General features: G+C 35.5%; 1 protein-coding gene across 1 annotated transcript; it reads right to left on the bottom strand.

Annotated features, from left to right (window-relative positions):
- Window positions 1-969: 969 nt before the first annotated feature.
- prkab1a (protein kinase, AMP-activated, beta 1 non-catalytic subunit, a) lies at window positions 970-7,507 on the bottom strand. Its single transcript, XM_082158749.1, has 8 exons — window positions 7,351-7,507; window positions 6,162-6,367; window positions 5,902-6,071; window positions 5,424-5,517; window positions 5,220-5,334; window positions 4,967-5,100; window positions 3,365-3,433; window positions 970-3,274 (listed from the first exon to the last, which is right to left on the bottom strand). The coding sequence occupies exons 2-8, from the start codon at window positions 6,306-6,308 to the stop codon at window positions 3,197-3,199; spliced, it is 807 nt and encodes a 268-aa protein (XP_082014875.1). The 5' UTR covers window positions 6,309-6,367; window positions 7,351-7,507; the 3' UTR covers window positions 970-3,196.
- Window positions 7,508-12,576: the final 5,069 nt, after the last annotated feature.

Raw genomic sequence — 12,576 nt, 5'->3', positions numbered from 1 at the left:
TGATATCCAGAGTTTGACCCGACATACAGTTCCTCCACGGACTAACTAACCTGATTTTACACTGAAGCCTCGACTGAAACCTCAAACTTTCAATTTTAAATGAGTCACAAATGGTTACAAGCACATTATGTCCTTGGCAGACACTTAATTATCCCAAATTGACCTGCAGCGCAGCATTTAATGAACTGTCATTTAAAACATCTGAAAACAAAAGGTTTTAATGTTCAGGAATTCAAACATTCCTGCTGATTTTGACGTGTAGTTTTACCAGCTCTTTTAAGACAGCAATAGCATCAATAGCAAATTTGAAATGTGATTTCATCAGTGAATGCTTTCAGCCAACAGATCCAATGTGAAATGTATTTATTTTCTTTCTTTCTTTTTTTTCTTTTTTTTTTTTTTGCCATGCACCTGCACAAAGTATTGATTGCTTGTCAAAGAAAAGTTTACCAGCATATATGAATCAAAAGACATTATTTAATGGCATCTACAGTATATATCTACCAAGTGTTTGGACACATTTGACTACATTTCTCATTATTTTAACAACCTTTTGATATAAAGGTTATGCATATATGCGTCTCGCCAAGTAAATAGTTTGTAGACAAATATTCAGTTTTCAAATTATTTTGCCAGATGAACCTTTAAAATCCATGGAACCTTTCAATCACACTAAAGGTTCTTTGTACTAGTGGAAAGGTTTCTGTAGATTTGTCAAATGCTCTTCACAATAAGAAACAATGGTTCTTTTAAAAATTGTTCACTGAAAGGTTCTTTGGGGAACTAAAAATTGTTCTATATGTCATTGCTGCAAAAACAACCTTTTTGAACCTTGGATTTGGCTTGGAAAGTTGGATTTTTGGCAAATTTGAAGGCCCACTTTATAGTCCTACGTCAAAAGTTCCACAAATCCAAACATGTACAGTAGAGGGCGCTGAATAAGAAAAATTAAATGATGAAACACAAATGTGATGTTTGTCTGAAGTCATTTTTTGTTTATTGGTATGGTTGAATTAAATACATAAAGTGTATTTGTATTATTTAACAGACTTAATTACTTCAGGTTTGCGTAATATTCTGAGTTTGCATTTCACTGTTTTTATTCATTTTGAGGAATACAGAATCAGTTTTTGTGCATTTAAATGAGAAAACAAAGTAGCTTGCATTACTTTAAAAAAATTATTTAAAAAAAACTTGACCGCATTACACTTCCATATCACTTCGCGTAGTTGACTGTAATAGCGGAAAATAGGATACAATTCAAAACAAGAAAAAACATGCAGCCTCATGCGCTTGATCTGCAATTTCACAAAATTGTCATGGCCCCCAGAATATTGGGTGGGAAATTTCCAAAGGGTTAATAATGCTGATGCAAATGGTGAAAATAACCAACTAAGATTAATAAATGTGTTTTGCATTGTTAGTTCATGTTAACTAATGTAGTTACTAATGAAAACAAATAGAACCTTACTGTAGTGTTACCAAATTTTGTCAAGAACATTGTCTGTTAAGATTTTGATCCTATTTACTGCCAACATTTCAGTGTGTGCTATTAAGCCATGCACATGTGCACACACACATGCACACACACACACACACACACACATAATGAATAACGCAACATTCATGTGGCCTGGTTGGATGTTTTGCGTCAGCACTCCCATAAACTGTAATTATCTTTTTTTATTGAATACACCAAAGACTGCAGACAGACCTGTTTGTACTGCGCACCTTGCGTCATGAGTGACCTAAAAATAAGCCATTATATCCATCTTCTGTGCTAGAAGTGCCAAAACACATTAGGATTGTAATTTACTTAAGCCTTTATATGACCGTGCAATTGCATGAGTAACTACTGAGGAGTGCTATAATATGCTTTGTTCTCACCTAAATATTTTCTGTAATCTAACAATGTGATAAGTAGGCCGAGCGAAACATTATTCACTGCAGATGACCTTCTTTCCTGGCCCGTCACCGCTGTAGACATAGGGTATGTTGTACGGGTGGTCCTGGATGGACTAGCATTTGCATAATCTTGTGATGAATTTGACAGCATCTATAGAGGAAATTGATCAAATGTTAGCATGTTAACGCATGACATTCTGTACATTAGAAAATCAAATATCCAGGCTTATCAAATGGTCTCAAGGTGCTTTTGAGTGGATTTATGAAGTCAGTTAGCACAGGTGTTGTTCATCACAGGAATAGATGATAATCTGAAGAACCTTTTTCCACTATAAAGAACCTTTTATGCAATGGAAATGTTCCATGGATGTTAAAAGTTCTCCAAGGAACCATCAATGACTATAAAGAACATTTATTTTAAACTGTAATGACAGATCCATGAGCATAACATTATGAGTCAATAAAGATATTATTATGGGGATGTTTTTTATTTATATTTTTGGAAAGATTTCCATTTGCTGCTGTACTTACCCAGAAAGTCCAAAGCCAGCAAGAAGAGCATGAAGGGAATTCACGGTTTCGAGAGCATAACATTTCCACAACTCAATCCACCCTAATACGACTGTAAACGCCATAATGAAACGGAGCCAAAATTGGTGGAATCATTTATTAAAAGTGATATTTAATTTCAGAGAACGTAACACAGATTAAAACTTAAATCAAGATGTTTGCAATAATTATTTTGCTCTGTTCTAATAAAAATGTAGAAGATTAAAAGATGGATTTAAAAAGATCAACTTTTTCATGAAATTGAAAAAAATGTAATTAGTTTCTTGAGTGAAACATTTTCTTAAACCCTTCAGTTTTTCTATATTAGGGTCTCAGACACAAACTGCTGATAACAGGCCTTTTTCTGGCCGATAATCAATATGCTTACTAATAATATATTAATATTTATCTACACAGCTATATAATTTTTTTTTAACACTTAACTAAACAAAATAATGAACATTTCAAGCTCTATTTACACTCATTTTCACATTCAAGAACACCTCCTCTTATCCAAATACTGGTTTAGATTGAGTCAATTTGGCCCAGTTCCACAGAGTAATAATTTTATAAAGTGTACCAACCTCTAAAAGAGCAGATATGTCCTGTAGTTTCTGATTAGTGTATACCAGTGCGGTGGGATTTTTCTCTAAAGTGCATCTCTGTACATCCCTATTTACAATAATACATACTACTGATATAAGCTATATCAGAGGTCGTATAAACTGAGCGGCCATGTTTCTCAGATCGGCTTGTACAGCAGGGTTGTGACATATTTCTTCTTATACCGGTGGGTGGCACTCAGAACCATTACGCCATCCTGTCAGAGAGCCAAACGAGATACACAGTCATCAGAACAGACTTGAAATCAATGCGGGTTCATCTCACAGAGCTCTTTAAGTTGCTTTACCTTAATGGACAGAGCGTACAGGTGATTAAGCATGACGTGATTGGGCTCAGGGAGCAAAGCTGGATCACACTGGAAGAAAACAAGAACGCATTTCTATTAGCAGCATCTATATTGGACCTTTCAATGCAATTATGCAAATGAAACACTTTTTAAGTAATAAAGTGTAGAAATAAAATGAACACAATTACTCTAATTACATCAGAGTTTCCCAAACTGGGCCTCGATCCCCAAAAGAGGGTCATCTGAACTACGCCATTTATAATGGGAGTCTATTTTGACCAATTCAACTTTTTGACCAATTAAATAACATGACTTTTTTCATAAAAATATCCCATGCTTTTTCAATAATTAAAATCCAAATCAATTTGCTAGTTAATCATGTGATTGTGATCAACTGTGAACCAGAATGACTCACATCACTATGGCAAGCAAGTTGTAAGGTCCGTTCACACCAAGAACAATAACTACAACTATAACTATATTAGTGTCCACACCAGTGGATGATATCGGTCAGATTATTCTAAGCACTGCAGTTTTGTCTCTGTCACTTTAAATGTTTGAGCTCTTTAAAGCAGGATGGATACTGATTGGCTGTCAAATTTTTTATAGCATTCATCAGCTGGGGGGGAAAACGCTCTGAAAGTGATTCCAACTATAGTGTTCTTCTGTGCTTGTTATAGTTGTGGTGTGGAGGTCTGCGTTCTTTCATATTCAGAATGATTTTTAGAACTATATCTTTATTGTTATAGGTATCATCCTTGGTGTGAACGGACCTTTACTCTATACAAGAGCAATATTGGCCGATAAGAGCTATAAGTGCACATAATGTTATAGATTCTAAAGTTATAGATAGAATTGTGTATATTTAAGCTGACAATTTTATTTTATAAAAATTACTTTTGATATTATTGATACTTCTTGAGTGCTATGAGAAAGTTTCCTAAACTTTCTTTTTTTCTAATTTCTTTGTTTCTAATTTTTTTTTTTTTTTGGGGGGGGGGGGGGGGGGGGGGATTCTGTGTTTTATGATTTAATAACAAATGAATTTATAAAAACAAATTTAATAAATCTTTAAAAATGTAATTCAACTTCTTTTTTGTCAAATAAAGTACTGCACATCTACACTTTTATTGTATAAATTACAGCAAGGATTGGGAAAAAACAAAAAAACATTTTAATTGTGAGATATTCCTTAAAAATATTTTTCAATAAATTTTATTATTATAATTATTATTATTATTATTTAAGAAGTACATTTTACTACAAATAGTCCATTTCGGTCGTAACTTCCAAGTTAAACAAAACTTTTATTTTGGCGGGATGTAGGGAGTTTCTGTGAGTATGTGCAGTAGACAAAAACACAGAGCATGGTGACTTCGAATTATTTTATAATGTGATTCAATAACCAAAGACACTAGTCAAAATATCACTATTTGAATTTGATTAATTGTAAAAACCCTACTTTTGATATATAAATTCTTTACATTCCAGTAAAAATCATACGGCCTTTCATCAAATCAAATCATTAAGTAGAGAATGATACTATGATGGTTATCTAACCATTTTTACAGGCCTGATGCAAGGTCTTTTGCAGATACTCACTGAGATGCCTGTGTCCTTATTGAGGATGACCTGTAGGAGATGAGGGGGCAGGATGGGGGGAGATTTGAATTTCTCCTCCTGTTTGGGGACGTAAGAGTCCTGATGGTACGGCCCAGGAGGAGAGCTGGACAGGTCTATAATCAATAAATACAATGTGTCATAACAACCCACGACTGACCATTTTTGGCCATTAACGATACATCATGTAGCAGATCGTTTGGAAATGGAAATGTGGGAATGGTTGTGTTCAAACCTGACATGTCAGAGCATTTCTGTGAATCCACCATGAGTGCATCGAACACCTCAAAGTCTGTCTTCTTCACCTGGATGATGTTGTTGACCGTGCCGAGCTGGTTGGTCACCACAGGCTGAAGAGAAAGAAGGTCAATATTATGCTGGTTTTATAGTACTAATGGAGGATAACGATGATGATGATGATGATTGACGTCTCCGTCACCTCTGTTGGGTCATGTGTCCACTGTCCATCCACGAAGAATTTATACTGGTGTTCACCCTCAGGCAAATCCACAATCGCCACAAAGTTGTTTTGACTATTGAAGAAACAGAGGTGAACATTAATGTTAAATGAATGAATTTGTAGTTAAAAGATATCAGAAGAATACTTTCAGCAGAAGACTTCTCCATTTGTAACAGTCAGCATAACCAATCATCTGTGCCCTATAGAGAATGGTGTGATTTAAAGACCTATCAGCGCCATCTAGAGTTTCATGACAGAACTTTGTATTTATATACTATTATATTTTTTATTAGCTTAGCAAAAAGTTTTCATTTTGATTTTAGTTTAATTTTTAGCAATTTGGCATTATAATTTCTCTTCTTTTTTATTTTAATACAACTATTTAGGTTTAATTTTATTTATTGATTTATATACTAAACTTTTTTAATAGTTCTAGTTAGCGTTAAATGTTACTTACCTCCTAATCAAAGGAATCTTATTGCTCCAATTATTAAAAGAGCCAGAAATATAGACTTCTCTTCCGGCTCCCGTCCACCGAAACACAGTGGGTCGATCTAAAGTGAGAACCTTTTCACTGGTCTCCAGGTCTGCCCTCCAGTCAATGAATTCCTCTTTTACCAATGGTGCCTAATAGAAAATGAAAGACAGAACACATGGTCATCATATCTAAATTATGATATCTTCATAAGCGAACAGATATTGTGAGCCAGCACACACTTTGATGTCCTCCCCGTGAAAAATATCGGCATCTTCTGGGCTGTCCATTAGGATTTTGGGACGGTCTCCTTCCTTAGTTCCTCGACTGTCCCTTCTGTGGGCCTTTTCCTGACCCATGCCTGCCCTCTCACTGCTTGTGTTCCCCATAGTGCTCTTAAAAACAGGTCACAGAGGGTAAGCAGCCAGCTGGTTGGGCTAGAAATGATCTGTAACCCAAAACAAACACCACAATAGTGTAAGAAACACGGTGATCTTAATGGAATGCATCACTTATCCTATATAAAACATGGATTTCCATGTTTGGTAAAGAACTTAAAAAAAAAAAAAAAAAAAAAAAATATATATATATATATATATATATATATATATATATATATATATATATATATATGTAAAAAACATTTTGATTTCATTTTTGATTGGGTCTTTAGGTGTGCTTAGGGTTTTTGGATTTTAATACTTACACTTCAGATTTTAAAGACTAGTTTTAAAATCTTAATTGAATTAAACTGATAATTTGATCAAATCGATGGCTGTCAGGTCATTGTAATTTTAGCATACTAAATAGTGATTGGTCTTAAACATCTGAGTTCGTAGTCCAAATTGGTGTGAATGTGTTTTAGGTTATTCATCTTGCAAGCTCTGGCATTTCTGATTCTTACTGCTTACTCAACAAAACAATATTTTGACAACGCTGACAGCCCCATTAATTTAACTGCGTACCTCGAGGCAATTTTTTTTTTTTTTGCATATGTTTTTAGAAAACCTTAAGTTGCTCTACTGCAAGGTCACAAGCTCTCAAAGGAAGTCTGGCAAAAACAAGATAAAGAAGAGCCAGTAACTTCAGCTTCAGGTTCAAACGTATGAAAGAAGATGTATCGTCCTGATATTAAATGCATTATCCAGTGGAATTGCCTTTAGTGGCAGCCAGCCTTCATCTAAATTTCAATATCAATCTTCACTATGACGGGGAAATAATGCAAACGCTTTGACTGTGAAACTATGCAAATACCGTTATATCGAAATTATAAACAACCCTACGCTGTCGCGCGCCACTGCAACAACACTGTAGTAGTGCTATATAGTTAGCCGCATCGAGCATTCTTATCGACTGCAAGATTGCCACACATTTTTCATTTTTTGAAATAATTTAAGTACGGTTGCACATTTTTCATGTGACAGGACTTACATTCCCTTTTGCGCAGTACTGTATGAATTGTATTCACGAGTCGCGACCGCTACTAGCCCTCGATCAGTTATTTCGTCATTTTTTCATTCACATTGCTTATCGTCACAAACTGTACATCCTCGCAACCACTCCGCCCACCGCGGACTTTAATTCCACTGCGCATGCGCGACTTCAACTACTCCCGCTAGGGGGAGAGACGCAGCTGTTTTTTCCGCGCATGCGCGTTTCTTATAACAAACTAGGGGAACAACACACAAGCAGTATGAAAGGGAGACTTCGAGGGTCAGACTTACCGTGTTTTCAATAGCGTCCGCTGTAGAAAGCTCCTAGATCACTTATAGTTTTCCACAGCTCAAATTTTCAGTTTTTTTTTGTCTGCTGAATAATTAACCCACTGAAGAGAAGGCTATCCCTCACAGCCTTGCTTTCATTCCCGTTAAAGGGATAGTTCTCCCAAAAATGAAAATTCTGTCATCATCTACTCACCCTCATGTTGTTCCAAACCTGTATGTGTTTCTTTCTTTTGCTGAACACAAAAGACGATATTTTGAAGAATGTTAGTAACCAGACAGTTGACAGTAGCCTAGCCTATTAATAGACTGGCGCAGATATGAGGTCACTTTGCAGGCCAACTGGCAGTTAGCATCACACTGGTTCCCTCAACAAAAACCCAATAGGAATTTTCCATAGGGTTTTGGATTATCGCTAAAAACAAGCTCTGTGATCAACAAAAGGTTACTTGAACGTTTTGTCCATCAAGATAATTATCACAGATAAACACAACTTTTATGAATTTTGAAGCCTAAATGCAGTCGCCAGAAGTAAAAAGCTAAAGGTAGGCTACGAACTACACCACGGTCACACGAATTCGACGTCACCATCACTAAGCTTCCGACAATTCTTAATCTTATAAGTTTTTATGTAAAAACATTTTCACAGAATATCTGAGTTAGAATAGTTTAGCACAATTATAAGCATAACGAGGCTGTAAAAGTGGACTGAGTTTACCTGTTCAGCGTGATGATGTTTAATCTCCTAGACAGCCTCTGTAGTCCCATTTAGCCACTTAGACTGCCTTTTTCAAGACACTTAACAGCTTTAAAAAAAATCACGAGTGAGGTAATACTGATGTTATGTCGTAGAATAAAATGTGTCTTGAGCTTGTGTTCAACACAGACCTCATTTCAGCCATTTAACCAAAACCCTATTCAAAAAACCCACTGACGACGATGGAACCAGAAGTGCTAAAATGCTAACTCGCTTGCGCGTTTTGGCCTACAAATTGATGTCATACCTGCAGCTGCCGTTCTCTATTGACTTCCATGGTATTTTTCTTTTCCTATACCGTCAACTCTCTCGTTATAACATTCTTCAGAATGTCTTATTTTGTGTTCAAAAGAAGAAAGAAACTCATACAGATTGAGGGTGAGTAAATGATGACAACATTTTCATTTTTTGGGTGAACTATCCTTTTAAAAATCAAAGATGGCGCTCTGTGAATATGGTCTATTGGGGACTCCTTAGAAGCTAAATCTTTATTAAACCATGTAACATAGTAATAGAACACCCATGAAATGAAGTGTGCAGCAGTTTTCACATTTGTTTCCACATTAAAGGTCTTTTTATTTGTTTTCATGGCATTTGGAATGAAAAGTGCCTAGGTATTGTCCATATGGGAATATGTGCAATGTCCATTAACCGCCACTGGATGGAGACATTTAACCACAAGATAGAGAAGAGACTAGGAGAGATGATGGTCTCGGGAATTAAATTAAATTGATTTTGCTTTCATTTTAAGATCCCAAAGATATCTATATTGAATGTGTATAACTTATTTGATAACAATCATCTTGTGTGCATGGCATGTACATGTATCTGAGTTATCTGCTGTTAATGCTTTTCCTCAGTCTCAGTGTGTCATCAGATTCACTGTGTGTCATGCAAAGTGCAATTACTCCCCCACTGGCTTTCCCTCTGTCATAACCAGTGTTGCAGACCAACCACTACACACACACACACACACACACATTCTTTCTCCTCTTTCTCACCCTCCCACTTAAACATGCAGTGAAAAAAAATGCTGTTTAATTATGCATTAAAAAGGAAGATTGCTGTGCAAAAACAAAAATGTATAACATCTTCTGCTTTTGCAGTGCTTGTCTGAGTTGAGCGGTTACCTTACAATCAGAGATGGCAACATTTGAGTACCAGAATTTGCATTTGTGATCCCCTTCAATTTCATCCTATTAGACACCGTTTTGCTCACACACATAGACACGCTATACACGAACCAGAAAATACTATAGGAAAAGAGTGGGAGACAAGTATCAAACCAACATGGCTTCAAAGTCAGGAAATCTAGCATTTTAAGGGCGGAAAATTGCAGTTCAACCAGAGTTCCATTTCATATTAATCTTCAACGCCTGACAATTCACATACAGCAAAAGCAGACTGTTGCTTTTGAAATTACAGACTCTCTGTCTCACTTCCTTTTAGACATGCACTACTGGAGCTTCAGTGCTATTTACGTTATAGCACTTGCTTTATTGGTTATTGATAACCTAGCTTTACATCAGTATACACATTACTGTACGTCTCTTGGTTTTGGCCATACAATAGCAAAACAGATGTAATGAACTTGACTGACTAGATAGTCTACTTTTGGTCTGGTAAATGGTCTAATGCAGCTCTTGAAGTAAAAACCACTATGAAATAGGTGTCAAATGATTCTGTGTAAAGAAGGAAATTATAGATAGAAATCTGTGGCACTGAATTTATAATCAGCCTGTGAAGGTGAGGGGTAGCCTATTTTTAAGGTTACTGTGTCATATAGACAAAAAGAGGTCAGGAGAGTGCATTATAGCTGAAAACGCTGAAAGAATTGGTTGAATAATTAATGAGATGTGCTTTTAAAAATAGAGACAAAGATGTGGGGCTAGACGAGTAAGACTCCGTCAGCTGCATCTCCTGCTCTGTCTGATTAGTGTGTGAAACTAAATGTAGCATTAAAAAGGAAACTGGGTTTCAAAATCCAAAGGAAAAAAAAATAGAAATTAAATTTCATGTGATTTAGTTTTGATTAGTTTTGATTTGTGATTAAATTAAGTTTTAGGCATTACAACATTACGACATTACGTTTGCAAAAAAACAAAACAAAGGCAGTGCAACATACTGTATTCTGTAACACATAATATTCTATTAATATTATTTCCTTATATATAGCTTATATAAACATGAAAATGTATGTATCTCTCTCTCTCTCTCTCTCTCTCTCTCTCTCTCTCTCTCTCTCTCTCTCTCTCTCTCATATATACTGTAGCCTATATATATATATATATTGTAGCCTATATATATATATATATACACTGTAAAAAGTGTTCAGTTCACTTACTTAAAATCTTTTAGTAAAACAGTTGCCTTAAATTTATTAAGTAAATAAACTTAATGCTTAATTAAAAAAATTAAGTTATGTAAACTTGAAAATTCTACATTACTTAATTTTTTCGATTAAGCATGACATTTATTTACTTAATAATTTTTAAGGCAACAGGTTTCCTAAATTTTTTTAAAGTTAAGTCAACTGATCACTTTTTACAGTATATATATATATATATATATATATATATATATATATATATATATATATATATATATATATATATAACATCTTAAATTCTTAAACATTCCAAAATTAAGCTGAACTTTATTAATTGGCATATTACATGTATTTTGCATATTTACAAGATAAAAATACTGTATTTGTGTTTTAATTCAAATAACTAACAAATAGCAATACAAAGCACCCCAGTAAACATTAAATAAGGGTAAGCTGATTGTCATGAAAATGCAAATATTTTAATGGACCTAAATTAAGCCAAATTTACTTTAAAAAATATATGCAAAATCTACGTTTTTATTTTTGTCTGTTTATTTTATTTTATTTTTTATTTATTTTTTATGAACCCTGCTGGTATTTTGTAGTTGATGCTATGTTGAAAGTTCAAGTTTTATTTATATCTTTAAACGAATCCTTCAGAAAAATAAGCACGACAAGTGTGTGCTGCTTTAGTTTTCCTTCTTTACATTTAAGCTACACTAACAACAAATTGACGTCTGCTCTTTAATCTAATTCACCTACTGACATTCCAAGCTGGTCTAGAGAGCATGAATGAGTGCTGAGGAGACACCGAGTGCTGAGACTGTCCTCCAGCTGATGAGTGATGCCGTCTACTGCGCTGTGAAACGTCTTCGCTTCAGTGGATCTCATGACACAACTTCCCTCAGAATCAAAGGAAGGTGCTGTCAGTAACACATCACCATGTGTGTGAGTTATCCATTACTCGATATCCAGACTATCTATTCTAGAGAAATGAGCATCTTAGCTGATTCAGGGTAATGCAAAAAAAAAAAAAGCACCGCAAGCTAAGTGTTCACTTAGAGTCCATCAACATATTGTTCCGAATGGCAGTCTGATATTGCCAAGAGAATGTCAGATGCAGGACAGGCCCCATGGGACAGCGCAGAGGCAGTGACGCTGTGCATTACCAGATGTGTGAAAAGCTCCCTGCCAGGGGCCATGTCTGTCACATCTGCTACTGCAACTTCCCTTAGTGCTCTCCTCTGAGCACAACTTTTATTAGTTTCATTACGGCCATCACCATTTCCAGCTGTTCCGTCCCGACAAATATTCTGTACATCATGAGGGCCGACATTACACATCTCAGTTTTTAATGGCATTTCACATGATCGAAATTGTGAATTTGTTTTGAATCTCTGTAGTAAAGAGCATATAGATGGAAGTGAAATTTGTTGAGCAATTTGTGCAGTCTTTCTATTTAGTACCTGCGTTCCAGTCCACTTTTAGACACGCACTTGCGAACTTCCCTAAGCACTTCCCCTCGGGGGAATCCCTGCCGCCATTTTGAAGTGCGTTCCACTTCATGAAGTGGACGAGGGAAGTTTATATGGACAGACCCTCGTTCCCTCGATTTTGACCGAGGGAGCGAGTCTACTTCATATGTACACTTCAGGTACCTATATGTCCCACAATGCAGTACGATTGTGACGTCACCACAGATCTCGTCTAATCACCACCACAACAAACAACTCTATAATATATTAATTCAATTTTTTTTTAAATTGAAAACAACCCAAACACACCTATATACATTTGGATGCTGCATTAAACAAATTCTTAAAGGGAAAACAAATGTAAATAATAAATCA

The sequence above is a fragment of the Leuciscus leuciscus genome, assembly GCF_965113295.1.
Source record: "Leuciscus leuciscus genome assembly, chromosome: 24".
In the NCBI taxonomy this organism is placed as follows: domain Eukaryota; kingdom Metazoa; phylum Chordata; class Actinopteri; order Cypriniformes; family Leuciscidae; genus Leuciscus; species Leuciscus leuciscus.
Note: the sequence above shows the minus strand (reverse complement) of the source record. Positions and strands in the feature narration are given on the sequence as shown.